Below are 20,038 nucleotides of genomic sequence, written 5' to 3' on the forward strand. Positions count from 1 at the left end.
AAAAAAATAACTATTTCTGATTGTTGGTAGTAATAAAAAATGGATAAATATAATTATGAAAGAATTTGATAATAATATTTTTTGTTTCTATGATTGTTATGTCAATAGTCAAATTATATACATATTTATATATGAAACATATTTTCATGGTGAATAATATAGAAATAGCTGTTTTAAAACATTAAACAAGACTAATTTCATTTCAAAGAAAGGTGGTAGATAACAGTTGTGAGATGCACAAACCGTACTCGGATTTTTAAAAAGGTATACATTTGGTAATATCCACAAATGATTACAAATATATAGTACATATCAATACAATATAATTTATAATCCTGAAATAAAAGAAATATTAAGTAAAACAATTTTACTTTATTTATATATTCTTGACATATACACATCACATCTGATTCACTTATTTTGGTGAAACCTCTTACATTCTTCTGTAAATAAAATTTGAGTTGAACAGCTAAATTTATGAAACGTGAACCAACATTTAGTATGGATTACTATTGTTGATATAACATTTGAAAGATGAGTAATCCTTAGACATCGCAACTCTATCTCTCTAGGATCTTCAATGACTGTAAAAATACTAATAAAATAATTATAAAAAAATAATAACTACTACATAAATAATAGAAAAATAACAAACAATATATAAAGAAAGAACAATAAATTAACAGACATCTGTAAATATATACACCTCAAATCAAGGCAGCAATTGAATATTTTATGAGATATTCCATCAAAATTAATAAAAAATATTCAACAAAGGAATATTTTAAATCACTATAAATTGTAATTTGTTTGTTATAACAAAAAAAAAAATAAAATAAAAAAAAAATAAAAAAAAAAAAAAAAAAAAAGGAACAAGTTTATACACAAGTCTTTAAACAAACTACTACTACAGAATTGATTCAAGGAGCTCTTGGAAAACTTGAGAAGGTAAGGGAACACAATGAGTTGATGCATAATCTTTCATGTATTCTCCAGCCTGAAAAAAAAAACAAAAAAACTTGTTAAGTAAATTTTAGTTTATATCAACAGGCATTAAATTATTTGATATCTTTTTTTATTGAATTTTATTCTGTTTCTGAAATTATTTTTTCCTCATACAGTCGCCCCACTTTGGTTTACTGCAAAGACAGTAAATGTAAGTCGAAGCTCAAGAGGAGAAAAAAGTCAGTTACTTCATACCAATTTTTGATTACTCCAATGAAAACTATTTACAGTTAAGAGTCCAAATTGATGACTCTGCCAACAATATTTAGTTGGAAAACTACTACTCTTACGAAGATAAATGTTATAAACGACTATATAGTACATTCAACAAGCTTTAATTTGAGAGTTGACAGATATCTTATGTTTAATAGTTCCTGAGATATAGTTTTTCCTAAATAAATTCACTAACTAGTGATATTTTTTTATGGAAAGTTGCGACTCATCAATTTTGACTAGTAACTATAGTCTTCATTAAAGTATTCCGAAATTGGGATGAAATAACTTGTTTATTTTCTCCCAGACCCTTGGACTGACTACAGGGTGGAATAGGCCAAACATGACCCAACATTTTGTTAGATAAACCTTAATCTTCAATAATACCTCATTATAATACACTATTTCAGTATTCAAAATAAAATTATATATTTGGTTTTACATAAATTACAATGCACTTTTAAATATTTATGAGGAGAAGATGGTCGGGGTGTGGTCAGAGAATAACACAAATAAGTTAAAAAACTTATTTATTAGTACCAACGTTTCGGCCAGACTTTTTAGCCTTCATCAGGGCTAAGAAGGAAAACTAGATAACAACCAGTGTATAAAGGATATATAGAATGATTTAAGTAAATAATTGTATTGAATGAATATAGATAAAAATAAAATAATGAAGGAAATGAAAAATATAAAGTTAAGTTAAGTAAGACAAAGAAGTAATTAAAAAATATGACAATAATAATATATATGGTGAACCAAACTAATAATGTGGGTAAGGAAGAATAGAGAAAAAGAAAGGGGTAACAGAAAGAGTGTGTTATTTTTTATCGCACTCCCAACTGTCTTCTCATATATATTATACATGGTCAACTATCTTCTCATCGTTTTGAATTTTTAGTCTTCATATTGTAATTTCATTTTTATAATTTCAATCTACTACTATATTCACCCCTCCAAAAGAGGTAAAAGCAGAAACTTTGCCTGAGTATGATCTCTGGTTTTAAAACAGAAGAACGTGATTCACACAGTTATTGAGTACACAGTTGTCAAGATTCACATTCAGAGGCGCTATAAATGGTATAAGGTATACTGAAAACATGTGGGTGATATTTAAAATGTGGGTCTGCCGCATAATGAAAGGTGACAAATCCAAGTTTAAACTGGCAGTCCTTCAGGCTCAAACATGGCAGAGACACTTCCCCAATAATCTTATAACTACTGATTTTTTTTTTCAAAACAAAAATTATAGTTTAAAAATTAGTTAAAATATTCCATGAATCAATTTAATAATTTGAATACTTACGAGGTATATGGTGAGCTGGGCTTTGATATCATCATCCATATTTTTTCCTAATTCAGTAAAAGGAAATGATGGCCCATGATCATAAATATAACTGTCTATCATTTGTCGGGAGAGAGATAAATTCACATTATTCTCATCTGCTACCCTTCCTATAAAAATTTTATTGTGGTCAAAATAAAGATGATATTATAGTTCTAAAATTAGTTTTGATTATTAATGTTTGAAAAATAATGACTGGAGGATTACATTGTTCATGACTAAGATGAAGTAATTTCAAAGGCTTAATAATGGTATAAACACCTAAACATTGAGGCGATTAGTTTCAAAAGAATTGGACTGTTTTAATTGATTAGCTGTTTTACAATGAAAAATACATAATTTTTTAAATATTAGCTACAGTTTGTTTTATGGAACTATAGTATATATTACATATAAAGTGGTTGTAGTCTAAAATAATTCAGTTTCTATATTTCATTTTGTAATTAGTTTTTCTTTCAATGGAATATTAAATTTACAAAACATACAAACTGAACAATTGATAAATTAGTAGAAAGCCAATGCAGAAGCTTTTAATTTAAATAAATATTAAAGATATATTTACCGAAATGATACATTTAAGACTCCATGAGAAGAATTATTTTAATCCCAAAGAATAAAAACTTGAAATTTAATGATTGACTTTTAAACACACAATAAAATATTTCACAATTTGATGGTTATGAAAATTGGTATAATAATTAAATATTTTGTGGAAAAAAAAATTACAAAAGATTGTCCGATATAAATCGTTCTTGCCCATTAAAGTTGACTGGTAAACTCATTAGGCGAAATAAAATTAGTATTTGTCAAAAGGTAAAAAAGTATTAATAAGAATTAAAAAAAAACTTCGAAAGGTAACATACGATAACTTGAAATGAAATTACCAATTGATAGTGTTTCTCCTTTCTCACAAGATGGCACAGCCATTTCAATTTCGAACAAAAATGGATTAAAATCTTCCCATGGACTTCTCTTATACTATACTTAACATTAATGAGTATCCTTAATTTTATGTAAAACTAATGACTTTTCAAAGATTCAAAAGAATTAATTAGCTATGGAATATGAATATCGGCATTTAAATCTAAATAAAATATTTTTTATATAAGTTCCCTATATACTTTATAAGTACTATAAAATATATTTATAATGTTTTCTATTAACTGTCACTGATATATATACTAAATATTTTACATTTAAAAGAAAATGTTTTAGTATGAAATATGATCAGGAAAGAGAAGAAAAATGATCATTGTAAAAAGTGCTTAAGCCTACCAAAACTGATAAGTTTAAAATTAAAAAAAAAAAAAATAGAAAGGTATCAAAATAAAAAGTAGGATGGATGAAGAATGGTAAGTAAGGACTCTTGATTGAAAATGCCACAAGAGCATTTATGATTGATGATGGAGCCAAAATGAACTGATGGAATGACTTGATATAAAAGATGTCCATTAGTGAATCCCCTCCAGAGAGGCTGTGTACAGTTATACACTCCAGCAGCCACAGCAGAGTATACAAAGCAAAGGATGGAGCCACACCTAGCACCTTTTCACTTCAATACCACCTCAAGTAAGCTAAACTATATAGCTTTTATGTAATAATAAAGTATCACAATATCCATTTTATTAGGGAGAAAGCTTATAAAAATAAGCGGATGAGCATAAAATAAAAAATATTTGTATTAATTACATTCCAGCAAAAATTGATTGTTGAGTTAATGCTGAATTTATTGATACTTATTCTAATAGGATCAGTTATTTAATATAAATGAATATTTTGACCTTACGTAATAAAGTAACTAATAATTTTTTTTCTACAAAATAGCTATTCATTTCTTTATAACTGAGTAAATATTTCTTGCCTCACATAACACTCATTTATTCTATTAATTTAATTATAAAGCAAAGGTAATAAATTAGCTTTGTAATTAAAATAATAGAATAAAGAAAAGTTCTATGATGAAATTTGTTCACAATTAAAATAAATAGAATACTATTTTCCCCATAAAATCACTGATTAGATCAGCTATTTGTAATGAATCATAAAAATGTCACCAATCATGGATGGAAATTATTAATATAATGCTTTACTGAAAAATTATTTGTTTTTCATTTTTCACAAAATGAAACCATATATTTTGAAAATGAGATAAAACTAACATAAAATCTTTATGAGCTAAAAAAAAAAAATTAAGCCAGGATTTAAATTATAACTTTTGAAAAATCAATCCAATTATTTAATTATTCCATTAAAGTCAAATGAAGATCAGTAAATTTTAAATAATTTTTGTTTCAATAGCTGAAGTTTTGTTTCCTCATAAGTAAAAAATAACTCATTTTTTCTTTCACACCCTAACGCTCAATAGTTAATTGCTCTGTAAAAAGCAAATGATCTGCACAATTACAGTTTTCCATTGGTATATTCAATCCATCCTTTCTTTTATACCACTTGTGTTTTCAATTTCACGCTTTTATTATAGAAACTGTAGGAACACAATTTGATCATCTATATCAGATTCTTAAATATTTCCGTCTTTATGAAAATATTTAAATAAAAAAATCAGGATTTTAAAACAATGTATTGTTTTTAAAATTAAATAAATAAATCTTCAGTTGCAGATGAAAGCAGAGCTTTAATGACGAATGCAGGAAATTTCTCGATGACTTTTGTTCCACTTATTTCCATAGTAGCAACATTAGTACCTACAATTGTGTCAAGAATAAGGACTTTACGACCAACACCAACAGTTTCCAGTAGAGGTACTTGTAACATACATTTTCTTAGATATATAAAAATAAAAGTATTTCTCTTGTGGTAAGTTTATTTAAAATAAATAAATTAACAATAACTTATTTCCAAGACTATCAATTAAAATAGACCAGAGCATGGCAGTTGATTAGAAAAAATCATATATACAAGGAAATTTCAATTTCAAAATTTTGCTACAGAGCAAAGGATGAGTTTCACAAGTATATTAATTATGAAATTAAATAAAGTAAACATGGTGTTTAGTTTCACCTGTCCTTAGTTAATTAGCTACATGAAAAATTAAAACTGAGATTTTGGAAACCTAAAAAAAGAAAATTTAATTTTTTTATAACTTTACAAATGGTAACCATTTTTAAAAAGGATAAACAATGACAACCAGGAATGTTAAGTCTAAAAAATTTTCAGTCTTAAATAGAGATTATACCACATTTTTGTTGTGGTTACAAAAAGTTTAAACTAAAAATTCTTTTGAAAAAAAATTGATAATTTCATCAAATCTATGAAAATAATTTATTTTATTAAATTTTATATATGCTGAGAAAAGAGACATAAGCCTGTTGTGTATTTTTTTTTTGTTTATCCCCTCTACCATGCCATTTACAGCATCCAAGATGGTTATCCTAGAGGATACCTAGCCTGTTCTAACCAGAATCAGAAGGTAGAGGATTCAATATGTGAACCTGGCACAAAATAAATTTTAACCCGTCCAGGTAACATTCAAACCAGGGCCCAGCCACCTCTGACTCAATGTTGCTAATGCGAAACCTTAACATTCTCAGCCACTATGCATCTAGCATTATGATTTCACAAAGCACTTACAATTAATTCATTGAGGATAAGCCTTCCTGAGGCACAAACATTGTGATTGCTCTTTGCACGAAAAAGCATAAAATATTAATATATAAAAGAATTGAAAAATATAAACAATAAAAATATAATATTTTTTTTTTTTTAATAGATAGATAATAACTTTATTTGTTAAAGAAAATTTCTGATACAAATGAACAACAAATAATCACTAAGCTTCATATAATACTTTAAGAGTCTGGTACATTGAGTAAAATATTAAAGGAACAATAATATTAGAAAATTAAAATTATAATGAAAAATAATTATAATATGTAATAACAATAATAATAAAAAATAAACTACTTCTTTTTCTATTTGACAAATATTGATATATAAACTGGCATATATAATGATATATGTTATTTATTTTATCTACACTGTCAATATTGAGAATTGTCTCTATGTTTCACTGGTCACAAGTGCACGTTATATACTATCTCAGATATTTTATTTAACAAATAAAGTTGTTTTCTATCTATCTATCTACCAATGTAATAATGTTTATGTATAACTAATTGTTACCCATGGCTTCACTCATGAATATTTTTATGATAATGATAACTATAATGCAAATAATAACTTATGTTACACATTTGAATTCAAATGAACCAACATTTTTGGTAGGCTTGATATCAATATAAAAATATAATTATTAATGATATTTCTAATTTAATTAAATTTTAAGTTTTTAAAACTTTTATAGGTTACAGAAGTGCAAAATATTATGCAAAAGATAGCATCGACTACCAATTTTGCAGTAATAAAGATATTTTTGAAGCTAAACTTTTACCAGGATTTGATGATATATTTTATGCTTGCAAACCTCATTATGAAACAAAAAGCAAATGTAAATCTAAAGAGGTAAGAAACTGTTAAATAAACTGGCATGTATAAAAGTAATAACAAAAATGATTTAATCGATAATTCTTTTATTTAGGAATATTATACAAAAGATGATCTCCAGATTTTAGAAAAACTTAGTATTGGAAAAATTGTTGGAAAGAATGACTGTTTTTACTTACAAATATACAAGTGTGATGAAGGGTCTAGATATGATCCAGAAAAAACAAAATGTATCAAAAAGCAGTGACATTAAATCAAATTCTGATTTAAACTAAATCAATTTACTATTTTAATTTTTTTGATAAATTAATTGTTTTTTCTTAAGACACAGCTCACATGTAACTAATGTACTGTTTAAGATTTAGTTATTATGTATATTTAAGTGATTTATCAAACTAATTATTAAAATTAAACTGTTTCTTTTATTTTTATTAAAAGTTGTTTTGTTGTATCTACCCAATCTATAAGTTGAATGGTATCCAACACAAGGTGAGAGAATTGCTCCATAAAAGCTAAAGGAAAAATTTTAACATCAACACAAATAGACAAGTCTGAGGTAAGTTTGATTAGTTTAGTTTGGTTTTTCATGGTGTTGCACTGCCTTCTAGATCGAAATCGAAAAATATGTAAAGGAAATCCTCAAGTTTTCAGCCTATAAGACCAGATGAATACAAAGTATAGATTTGTTGATGATAAAGAACAAATTCGGAGGATTAGATCTGCAAATCAGCAAGCCAGAGAAAGGTATGTCTATATAAAATTTCTTAATCAAAGTTTTTTTTATTAATGTAGGAACTTCAAAAAAATAATTATCAAAATTAATTATAAAAAATTCAAATTTATTTAAAAATTCTACTCCAATTATCGTCAACATTGATATTGAGAGACGTGATGGCTGTGCGGGTTGGAGCACAGGTCCTAGTGCGCTTGGTTTGGAACGTTGTGGGTTCGATTCCCACCTAGGGCTGTTAAACATTCATTTTTCGGCGGTCCTGAAGAATGAATCTTAACACTACCATCTTGGTTAGTACGCACCGGCTACCTAGGTAGCTGTCAGCGGTTGGCAAAAAGAACCACTAGGGCCACTTGCCGGACTTGTTCCCCCCACCAAAAACCCACCAACATTGATATTGGCCACCATATCAGCATGATAGTCCCATGCCAATTCCTAGTATTGTTCTAATTTTATAATATTCCTGCATATAAGTAAATTATTTCAAAGGCTGCTCTACTCGCTATTAGTACATGATATGAGCTGTTATATGTCATGAGAGATCGGGGTGTGACAGGGAGGGAAGATTTCCTCTAATTATTTTTGTGTATCCACTGGATCCCTCCATCTTCTAGAGGGATCGTAACTTCATTTTTTTAACACTAATTTTTATAAATTGATTTCAACACTAATAATTGACTGATTACTGGTGCAATCTATGAGTTATGGCCAAGAATGGTTTCATTGAGAATTAGCTGAGATATGGAAATATGTTAAATGTAATCAAGAACTTAAAAAAAACCGTGCCCGTGTAGGCCTCGGCGCTTCGCGCCGAGGCGACATATTTCCGTGACAACGTATACTCTATGCTAATATTACATAAATATAAATTAAAATCAATCCAATGTTATATATTTGAAATAATAAACCAGTTCACATATTGAATTCAGATATTTATTTTTGCTTGGTTATACAAAATATTTATACAGTTATACTTAATTCTAAGACTTTATTTCCAATATTCTATTCATAATCGGACGATGGTAGGAGAAATATGAAATGAGTGGCATCAATTCTGCTGTGATATGCCTGGAGAATGTCAAGTCGATCACTGTTCCTCTGAAGACTGAGCCTGCATGACTCTCAGCATCTATAATCCTCTTATCCCCACCACTACCTTCTCCGTTACGGGACACTTTTGCCTGCATGACTCTCAGCATCTATAATCCTCTTACCCCCACTACTACACTACTAATTACCTCCCCCACAATCTACTTCCGTTACGGGACACTTTTTCTAACATGGCATCCCGCAAAATGATTTATAAGACGTTGTCACGTCAAAAAAAAAAAAGAAATCAGATTAATTTCATTCAGGGGGAAATTATTGAGGCCAACAAAATGATAAGAATGTATTACATCAAATGCTCCTCAGTACTATATTTTTTTTTTTTTTTGCATTCAAGCAAAATACATGCATTAGCTGCATTCAATAAAATACAATCAAGAGAGTTGAAGCTTTGCAATTACAGATCATATAATTGCTTTCTATGGAGCAATCTGGAAAATAATTAGTTAATTTTAATAATGAAATGAAAAATGGAAAGTTTTAATACAGGCACAAGTATACACTTGCCCAAAAGAAATGAGAGAGAGGAGCATGAATGACTTTCACTCTTCCTGTGTTCAAATTAAATAACTCTCATGGCAAAAGAAACTTGTTCCCTCTTAAGTTTAGACTAGCCAACATTTCGCTGAGTATTACTTTTTTTTTTTTTCCCCTTAAAAGTCCAAGGAGTAAAAGGTGTTAAAAGTGTTACACAGGTTAAATAAATAATAAAACTAATTTTTTTTTTTTTTTATTAAGAGCTTTAAAAAAAAAAATGAAGGGAAGTTTTTTTCCTGTTGTTTTAAACCAATTGTACTTATATACATTGGAAAAATATACATTTAGACTATATGATGGGACGGAATATGGTCTATAATTGCACCTTTTTTCATATTCCTTCTTAGTCCAACATAAAACGTTTAAGAGGTAAGCTTAAAACTTAGTGATTTAAAAATATTGGGACTATAATACTTAATTCATAAATTAACTCTCCATAGGATCAACTTCTCATAATATATATATAAATAGCTCCAACAGTGATGAATTATGCTCAATTGCTATTATAAGAGCCAAATCTACACGCTATTAAAGTTGGGAGGGAAAATGATATCCAACACGTACAAAGATCAAAATTTGTCTGACTTTTTTAATGATGGGCCATTTAAAGGGAAGGTACTCGACTAGATTTCCACTATAGCTCAGCACTGTAAGATGGCATTATCTGTTTTAAAAAATATGTAATGCTCTAGCCACTACTTACCTCACCTCAACAACTACCAGAATTTGAACTTTTTAAAATTATGATTGCTCAAGAATGAGTTAACTAGATAATTTATAAGGCTGCACAACGCTGGATTGAGGGAACTGTATCTGGTAAATATAATTCAGGTTATAGCATTGTGGCTAGTAAGATGGGTGTGTAAGGTTATATGACTAAGTAACAAACGGATCCCTAAAATGTTAATAAATACTGCACCAATGGGTAAACATCTGAGGAGCAGACCGAAACATAGGTGAGAGGATAATGTCAAAGACTCATCTAGTAGATTTGGGTTTGGAGGTGCATCACTGGACAGATGTATACAGAAAGAGATTAGTGACATCGGCATCCAACTTTGGGGTTCACTAAGCCTTTATTATCCTAATCGTTGTTGTAGGTAATATAATGAAATAAAATGTTTAAGCAACATAATTGTGAATGAAAATACACTAAAATATTTTTGCTGACCATTCAGTAAATCATTCTTCTAAGCAATTTATATGAAAATTAAATCAAGTAAATTTTTTTATAATTCTAAAACTTACTTTGCTCAGACCCAGTTTTAGATAACCATTCAGTAAGAACTTCATCTGAAATAATATTTGGGTATCTTCTTTTCATTACCTTTTTCAATAAATCATTTCCCCTATTAGTTGAAATGTCTCCAGGTCTAAAAAAAAAAAATGAATAATTTAAAAAACAGAGTATAGGCAAATGAGAAAACGTAAAAACTGTAAAATAATCAGTTAAATATAATGTAAAACCTTGATGAACCGGAGTAAATAAGAACAGGATTGGCAAGGTCCTGATAATTTACGAATAAAGTCAATAGGACACACCTATAATTAGTAAAGAATATATATTTAAAATTAAAAATTAAATAGAAAGTAAAGCCTAACAAACACATGAAATAATAACGTATAATGGGTAATTTAAAAGTTTACATCATATCCAATATCTTAATTTATAGCAACATTTAGTTATATTGAAGGAAATATCAATTTTAGGGTGGATGCAACAACAATTTATTGATTGACTATGCTTTAGTAATTATGATAATATCAGAAAAATTATGATTATGGAACAATTTCTCTTAATGATATCGGTAATTATCATATTCCGAGATAGTTGATCAAAAACCTACTAAATTTAAAAATTAATTTTTTTTTTCAATTACATTACAAGACTGATCAGTGACTATCCATCTAGAACTACTTTCTAATTTTAATTACTTTAATCTTTCAAGATATTTAACTGATATTTATTAAAATCTAGTAATCATCAACAAGATATCAAATTATAATTATGATGATTTCTAAATAATTAGTCAACAGAATCCCAAATTACTAAAATGGAAGTACTACTTGCAAGAGTAAAGTTTGGTGGTAGGCGATGCAGATACATGGGGTGCGGTCAACAGAATACAAAAAATAGTTAACAACTATTTTTTAATTTTTTTTGTACATACAGCTATTGTAAAACTTTGCTAAAACACATCATTTTATAACAAATTCTATGATACTCCATATTATAACAAAGTCTTGGCTATAACACTCTATTTTATAACAAATTCTTGGCAATAACACTCAATTTCATAAAAAATTCTCAGCAATAACATTTCATTTTATAACAAATTCCTGGATATAACAGTTTAATTCATAACAAATTCCTATCAAAAGGTTGTCTTGAATTCAGTACTGGTAGAAAAAAACTTTCAAATTGATTCTGGGACAATAATTTTTGTTTTTTTTGGATCAGATATTTCCATAAACTGAAAGCTTGTTAGATACTTAAAGGTTATAGGCTTTTTTTTTGGACCCAGGAGGATATTATAAAGAGGTTTTGCTGTATTTGTAAAACATAAACTACAGAAAATCATTAATGAAGGATATTCTCTTATTTTTTCCCTTCTTAGCCCACTTAGTTGGAACAAAGTAAACAGGATTCTGGATAATCAAGGTTTCACTGTAATATAAGAAATAAAAATAGAACTTTTTAAAACATATTAAAAAAAACAGTGTAGGCACCAATCTTACTAACATAATAGAAATGATTTCATCATCTGCTCGTCGTATTAGCTTGATTAATCCAGGATAATTCAGTAAGAGTCTAGCTACATTCAGATCTGCATAGGATCGAATAGTAACTCTAACAATAGAATCCAGAAAATTTGGCATTTGATTCAATGCCAATGGAAGTACATCATCGAATGTAGCATCTAATACCTGGTGAAATATACAGAAATACTCTCCATTAATGATTTTTTAAGATAATTATATACAAAATTTAAGATAATAATCAAGATGACCTCAAAATAATTGGCCAATAATATCCTGAGATACCAAAATAAAGTAAGAGTAGTTAAAAAAAAAGAGTAAAGTTTAGTGATAAGTGATTAAGATATATAGTAAGAAATAATTCAACAGAACTTCCGTAATTATACCTCAAAATTATTTTTAATAAATAAAAATTGATTTCTATAGCATTTTATAATAAGCGCAACATCATAATCTTTAAAAGAAATCAAATCAAAGCAAACATACACCTCAAAATAATAATGAAAGAAATAAATAGCTTTCTTAAGCCAACATAAATACTCACCACAGCCCTAACATTGGGATAGGCCTCAGCGGCCCAACTTGAAGCAAAGCCACCAATACTCCATCCATATAAAATGATCTGTTCAGGGGAGAAACCAAGTTTGTTAATGGCAAACTCCATTACTGTATTAATAGCCCCTTCTTCATCATTAACAAAGGGTAATCCCTGAAAAATTAAACCAATCAACTATATTACGACATTTAATATTGTTTGAAGTATTGCCCTTTTAGAAAATAGTTCAAGGTCTTATAGAGAGAGAGATAACCACATACCAATTGGGAAATATTATAGCAAAATTGAGCATAATCGACATCAAACCATATACGGGTGATTCACCCATTTTGATTAGCTAAGGTTTTCTATTAACACTTTAGATGGTAGGCAGGTTCCCTAGTTTACCATAATATTTTCTTTTTATTGATGAAGAAATCCTTAGGAAGGAAGATTTGGTTTGTAATATAATAATATATCACAAAGCATGATTGAACCAGGATAACTTGCTATGCCTACTCTTGTTCAGCATTGTTCTTCGGAATATGATTCTGAAGATACTTTTTATAAAATTAATTAAGTGCTTATTTAAATAGGCAATGACACAGGAAGAAAATCCTCCTGGAACATAAAGAAACAATCTATACTTTTTAAACTAGGTTTGTCTCAGATTTACAATAAATTTCCCAATACACCCAAGACAATGAAATATTAAAGTAAATCTATGTATCACAAATGAAGAGAAATTCATCTTTGAATGTGAAGATAATTTAAATTATTTTAATTTCACTGAGTGCTTTTATTAAAAAATAAATAAATAATACAATGGCAGTATGGTGAAGTAATACATGATTTATGTATTATGTGGCTGTTTCTATCTAAATATACCAAGACCTTTTTTTTTGTAGTATGAAGTTATTTGGCTGTATGCATTACATGAAAACTCCTTCCTCCGTTTATCATGCGGAGGCTCTAATGGTTGATTTATAAGAAAATCCAACAATAAAAAAGAATGAAACCACCAAAAACCAATGTAATAAAATGTTCATTAAAAAAAAAATTTAGATATTAAACAAAGTGATTCATACCGTACTGCAACCAAAACCAGGGTGATTCCAACCCAACACAGAGAATCCAGCTTCTATAGGTGTTCCCATGATCCCATTTTCATAAAAACCTGCATTTCCTTCTGAGCATAAAATGAGCATGTTTCCTTTCTTATTTCTGTTAAAAAATCCAAAATAAATAACTACTATGTAAGAAAACTGTTACCATACTCAAACTGAATAGATCATTAGATAATGCATAAAGACATAAAATGACTTCCCCATATAATTTAAAAATGAATGGATATTGAAGTATAGTTATAGTTCAGATATGATCTTATAAATAATTTAAATTCTAATGTTCAAGAAAATGAAAATGTATTTCAACACTAATAAGGACCTGAAATTTAGGTCGGTACAAATAAATAAGTTTTACTTATTAGTGTATCTTAACTGACTCTATCCTCTCCCTCCCCTCCCCCCGACTATCTTCTCCTAATATCAATCCATGGTCAAATATAAACATTTTTACCCTCTTTTCTCAAAAACAGTTCTGATTTTTTTAAACTTTAATAATTTAATAAAATTTTAATGTAGAATCAAGTGGTCTTTTTCGTCAGGCCCGTTTCATCCTCATTGAATGAAATACATGGACAGATAGAAATGAAATCTCATTAAATTCAATTCAAATTTGTTCTAAATGATTGTTCTTGTATATTGAATATCTTTGATGATATTTAATAATATAAAATACAATCGCAATAATTATTCTTTTTTAGGGAAAATGGTTGAAGTTTGAAGAGCTGTAAGTAATGGTCACACTGAGCTTATTATGTTATGGAATAGTAGCCTAAATTGTTATTTGTATAAAGATTTATTTTGTAATAATTCAAAAAAGTGTGCTGATTTGGCTTGAAATCCGAAGCATTGTCTAATTCTTACAAAAGCAATCTTTATATGTAACATTAAATGTATTTTGGTCATCGTTAAATGTATCAAAATTTAATTGTTATAGTATAAACACTTGCAAACAATTTTTTTTGCTGAGCTGTGTTAAAGATTGAAGGATTTAAGCAGTACTTTTTTTAGTTGGTATTTTATTTTAAAGGGTAACATGTACCTCTGGATATAAATATTCGAATAAATAAATAAATGAAAAATTTTATATCTGAATATTTAGGTTCTTAATGGATGAGTTTTCATGTTTGAACAGTAATAGACAACAAAAGTAGGGCAGGTATAAGTATAACTGTGGGTGAATATGTACCTCACTAATTTTTTGGCATAATGAGAATAGATAATCATGAACATGGATAATTTAGATTTAAATGTAAACCACCTGATTAAAAACAATAAAAACACTGTATTACAAGTTGCAGAAAAATAAAAGTTGTCAAGTTTTGATAATTACTGCATTCTAAGTCCCAACCAACTAGGTGTAAGATGAGAATCTTATGATGAAAGTACAGAATGATGATGGTTAAAAATTAAATTACTAAAATGTAAAGTCATGGACTTAAGTGGAAATGTAAATTTAAATGAATGACTGGCAGGAAAAAATCTTGTGGTCATAGTATAATGACAAATGAGTAACCAAATTAAATATAATTTAAATAAATTAAATTAGTAAATTTTGATAAGGAATAATCCTTTGATAAAATAATCTAAATTAAAACCTATTATTGAAATATCAACACAACTTCACATATGTTGTGAAGAAAAATTTCAAGAATTTTCAGCCAATAAATAAAATTAGTTCATAAAAAAAAAAATCTAAAAATTATAAAATAATGAACGTACCCAGTAATATTCCTTTTATCAATGAGCATTGTATCAACAGTATTTCCTTCAGGAGTTCTAAGTTTAAATCTTTGTCCGTTCTTACTAACTAGGGATTTTCTGCCATCAATCAGAGCAGAGCCTGAAAGGAGAAAAAATTAGTACAAATATAGAATTAAAATTTGAATAATTCAGATTTTGTTAATAAAACTAAAACATAATTAAATAATAAATAGTTACGGTAATATTCCAATATGCAGTTTCATGAACTTCCCTGAACATATCGAAAGGCTTATTAGCAATCGATATAGTGGTGACTGATTAAATTCACTTTATTTTCAATGATAACATCATTAGGTCAAAAGACCTAAAATGGTAACATTACATTGACCACTATGGTAAGGTCAACAACCTGAGTAAGAATGCTAAGATTTGGTTCACTGGACCCCCAAGAAATAAATTTAAGCTCATCAGGTTAAAATTGAACCCACACTGCTCTGAATGAGACACTCTTGGTAATTAACACCTCTACAATACAACTAATCTATGCACTTTCTCTATCACCACCGATTTATAAGTGTCAAATTTATTAAATCAAACAAGTTTAGCTGTTTAAGAGTTAGGAGTTAACAACAGTTTCTATTGGAGATATTTGAAGTTCCTGCTTTACTTGTTCAAAGAGTTTTCCTGCTGGCTTCTTACAATAAACAACCAACGAGCAGCAATTTTTAACATTTTAAAAAATAAAAATAAAATCTTGATTTGAATTTTGTTTAAACAATTTTTTGCCTCACTTATAAAGTTGTTTTTATTTTTTTTTGTATACTTTCTCCCATGTTATGTAGTATCTAATTAGCTGCTCAATTAGTAATATCTTGTAGTTAATGTAACTGAATATTTAATTTCTCTTAGTTTTTCAATATATCTAATCTAACACTGCTTGCAAGTAAAGTTGGCACCAGTGAATCAAAATTATCTAAAAAAAGAAATTTAGTAAATAGATTTACAGAAGTTTCATTAGCATATTGATTTACGGAATGTAAGCATACATATTATCTTTTTTAGGTAACTTCCTATATACATTATTATTGTCTTATCATATTCTAAAATGTTTGTACCTTGTTTTCATTTAGTCATAATGAAGCCTAAGAAAGTGGTGCGACAAGTCAGTTACTACATACCATTTTGACTAATCCAGACTATCTCCCTACAAATGATAGTTACTAGTACTAATAAAATAACTTACTGACACCATGGCCTAAGATGACACCACTTCATTACAATGTGATGTGGTAACCTAAATTTTTTTTTCCTGCTGGCTTCTTATAATAAACAACAAACGAGCAGCAATTTTTAGTTAAATTATTGAAAAATTAGTAATTTGTCAGGAAGTTAATAATGATGGATATATTGAAGGAAGTAAACATCATTAAGGTAAGATATTATATGATGGATGATAATGTAACTAAGGTCTTATTGTCTAGACAAATATTTAAATATATTTAGTATACATTAAAAAAAAAAAAAAAATGAATAAAACTTACTAAGTAACATGTTAAGAAGAGTAATTGAACCAGGGTAGATCATTCTAATTCCAACAGTATGGAGCACTAAATATCCGATTATTGAACAAGGGCTACTAATAATAGAAGAGAACATACTTTTCCTAGGTTCAACTTTTTTGGAAGTCCTAAAAAAATAGTAAGAAAAACAATGTCACTGCAGAATAATAATATTTGCATTGAAAAACTTAATAATTTAAATTTATATCTATACCGTATTGGTAAATGAAATTCTACAGGCCAGGCTTCAAAATCAAAATCAAATTTTTTTATCTCACCCTAAAACAAATGCATTACAAATATTATATTTATGAAACATATTTAAAATATTAAAAAATTAATATCAAAGGATTAAACAACATTTACCAAAAAATTACGTTTATTTGTCAGTAATGAAATAGAATAGAATGAAATTAGTCAATAAATTACTTTCATGATTCAATGGTTCACTTGATTGTAAAATTGATAGGGATTATTTTATTTTACAGACTGTTTATAATCATAAATCCAAGAAATTCTACAAGAAGAAGTCTTATTTAGTTAACTAAATATCTGATATACTTTTACGCTTATCAGGAATAATACAAATAATTTATTGTGTATAATTATTAATTATGAGAAGTGTTTAAACCAATCTAACTAGTAACACGACAGGTGTGTTGTTAGACCCAGTTACAATTAAGTAAACGTTTTATATGAAATAATAAGTCCCTTAAGATCCATTTATTTATTTATCAGTGATGCATAAATACAACCTAGAATAAATTAAAATAAAATAAATAGATTTAGAACACCAAAATGTTAAAAAATAAAAGTGGGTCTCTTGACCCACCTGTCCGACTAATGTTTTTACAAAAACACATGGCAGTAGTTTAATAGAAAAATCTTTGTCGACCCAATGAAGAGCTCTTTTTATCTTCATTAAAACAATTCAATCTATAAAAAATTAGGTTTTTTTTTTTAAAGATGTATCCCATTTCTTCCTAAAGTTGTTAAAATTAACTACCTATATCAGGTATCTTAAAATGGGACACATACTATTATCAGAAGTATCCCTCTCCATAAACTCAACATCAGCCAACTCATAACGACATTTGGTCCCTAAGAAGAAATATACTTCTCCTTTTCAGACTTTTCTTAGTTATTGGCCTGAATACAAAAATAAATAAAAATAACCTTGAACTAGGGGAAGACTTCAGGTTCCCTAGCACTTATTAGACAAGCATATCACTAGTGGTCAGACTGTTAATAATAGATATCAAAGCTTTATAGAAAAGCCAAAATATGCCTATGAGAAGGAGAAGAAAGGCTTAAAAACATATCTTCCCACAATTAACCCCAGTAGAGAGTTTTGAATCATGACTACAAGATAAAATATTGACACTGACTCCTGACCATAAAAATAAAAGTTTCGATGGTGTCTATCTGAAACCTGAAATGGTAGGGTAAGAAACCATAGAATCAGTATCAATCTTGACATAAAGATACCAAAGGAATATTCGCAGCTGTGATGGTTTGAATACAGTTTGAGAACGTTTGTAGGTATGATATTTGTGAATGAATGTATGATATTTCTACGCAATTCAAGACTAGAGTAGAAAGAGAAAATCCTGAGGATATTAAAGTAAAATCTAAGAATAGGTTTGGAAACTATTCAGTTTCAAAGGAAAAGTCTTATAAAGAAACTGGTTCAAAAGTTTTATATTTGAATGTCGGCTTCATAAAATTTCCACTATATATCAGACATTTTAATCCAAAAAAAAAAAGATGGTGGTAGTGATGATATTGTATAACTAATAGTTCCAGAGAACATTTATAATAAAAAAAGCAACAAGCAACAATTATATAATCAAACAAATAACAGAGGTATAACTGTAAAACTTCCATCTCTGTATTTTTAACACATGTCCTCATTAGTAATTACAAAAAAAAAAAGTTGATAACTATAATTTTCAAAAATAAAATTAATAAATAACAAACTTACAAGACCTGTTGGAGTTGCAGCATTATTTAATTTTTCAAGGAAAAACCTATATTGAGCATTAGAAGCCCTTCCATAGCTACGAAGGCAAAATGAAGCTCCAATTAATAATCCAAACCATAGTGTCATTTTTGTAAGTGATACAACACCGTCCATATTCATATAGCCTCTTCGATAAAAAAATATTGCTATTAGTGGTGTGGTGAAAATACTGAGCTTCCAAAATATTACCACCTACAATTAAAATTTTAAATTGTAGCATAGAGGATCACCATCCTATACTAAAAAATCAAATATATTTACATACACAGTTCAAAGAAAAATCACCTAATCTCTCCCATCTGTCTCGTACATATCTCCCCTAAAATAAAATATATTTATAATATTGGATATAGTGTTTCAACAAACATAAATAAAAAGAAATGAATATTACCGAAAAATTCGGATCCTGATAAATCATATGAAGAGAAGGAGAATTAAAACATTTAAAGAACATTTTTAAATGTGACATATTGGAATTAGTAAAAGACTAAGTGAGTCTTAAAATTTGTTTACAAAAGAATAATCGTCAGAATATTAATGTCATTAAGAACAATTCCTTCTTTTCTCTTTTGCCATTATCACCAGCCGACAACTGTTTTGGTTACAATGAAACCTACCAGTCACTCCAGTGTTGTCTCTAATTTAAACTATAAATTGTTATAAACTAATAATAATTGTTCGCCTAATTTATTTCATGAATTCAATATTGTTTTAAACTTTTTTATATTATCAATAAATTAAGAAAAGCAAATATTTTCTTGTTTTAACGGGGTCATATGTGACAAAAATTTTTCCTGAACCTAGTAACATTTCTTTTACGACAACAAGTTATAGGAATATTAATTGAAATTCACAAAACGCTTCAATCATAATATAGAGCTACTTTAATAATATTTTAAGCGTTTTAGGTTAGAAGAAACTTTAACTCGTTA

The 20,038-nt window shown here is 28.0% G+C and overlaps 2 protein-coding genes across 2 annotated transcripts; one reads left to right on the forward strand and one right to left on the reverse strand.

Annotated features, from left to right (window-relative positions):
* Window positions 1–839: 839 nt before the first annotated feature.
* LOC106681867 (phosphatidylserine lipase ABHD16A) lies at window positions 840–19,723 on the reverse strand. The gene is made up of 12 exons (XM_014422409.3): window positions 19,498–19,723; window positions 19,372–19,425; window positions 19,068–19,298; window positions 17,298–17,362; window positions 17,066–17,211; window positions 15,543–15,663; window positions 13,785–13,920; window positions 12,706–12,870; window positions 12,145–12,329; window positions 10,650–10,774; window positions 2,525–2,673; window positions 840–997 (listed from the first exon to the last, which is right to left on the reverse strand). Exons 1-12 carry the CDS (start codon window positions 19,573–19,575, stop codon window positions 908–910), a joined length of 1,545 nt encoding a protein of 514 aa, XP_014277895.1. The 5' UTR covers window positions 19,576–19,723; the 3' UTR covers window positions 840–907.
* On the forward strand, window positions 3,975–7,427 carry LOC106681871 (uncharacterized). The gene is made up of 4 exons (XM_014422417.3): window positions 3,975–4,132; window positions 5,176–5,322; window positions 6,885–7,042; window positions 7,119–7,427. Exons 1-4 carry the CDS (start codon window positions 4,090–4,092, stop codon window positions 7,269–7,271), a joined length of 501 nt encoding a protein of 166 aa, XP_014277903.1. The 5' UTR covers window positions 3,975–4,089; the 3' UTR covers window positions 7,272–7,427.
* Window positions 19,724–20,038: the final 315 nt, after the last annotated feature.

Source organism: Halyomorpha halys, unplaced genomic scaffold (assembly GCF_000696795.3).
Source record: "Halyomorpha halys isolate HHAL.00 unplaced genomic scaffold, Hhal_1.1 Scaffold372.1, whole genome shotgun sequence".
Taxonomy (NCBI): Eukaryota; Metazoa; Arthropoda; class Insecta; order Hemiptera; family Pentatomidae; genus Halyomorpha; species Halyomorpha halys.

What these genes read in the sequence shown, in the direction of transcription:
- LOC106681867 (XM_014422409.3), bottom strand. Translation starts at nt 19,575, where the DNA reads ATGTCACATTTAAAAATGTTCTTTAAATGTTTTAATTCTCCTTCTCTT. An exon ending in ATCAGGATCCGAATTTTTCG is followed by an intron (nt 19,426 to 19,497) that starts GTAATATTCATT and finishes ATTTTATTTTAG; the next exon opens with GGGAGATATGTACGAGACAG. An exon ending in CTGCAACTCCAACAGGTCTT is followed by an intron (nt 17,363 to 19,067) that starts GTAAGTTTGTTA and finishes CATTTGTTTTAG; the next exon opens with GGTGAGATAAAAAAATTTGA.
- LOC106681871 (XM_014422417.3), top strand. Translation starts at nt 4,090, where the DNA reads ATGGAGCCACACCTAGCACCTTTTCACTTCAATACCACCTCAA. An exon ending in TCACTTCAATACCACCTCAA is followed by an intron (nt 4,133 to 5,175) that starts GTAAGCTAAACT and finishes ATAAATCTTCAG; the next exon opens with TTGCAGATGAAAGCAGAGCT. An exon ending in ACCAACAGTTTCCAGTAGAG is followed by an intron (nt 5,323 to 6,884) that starts GTACTTGTAACA and finishes AAACTTTTATAG; the next exon opens with GTTACAGAAGTGCAAAATAT.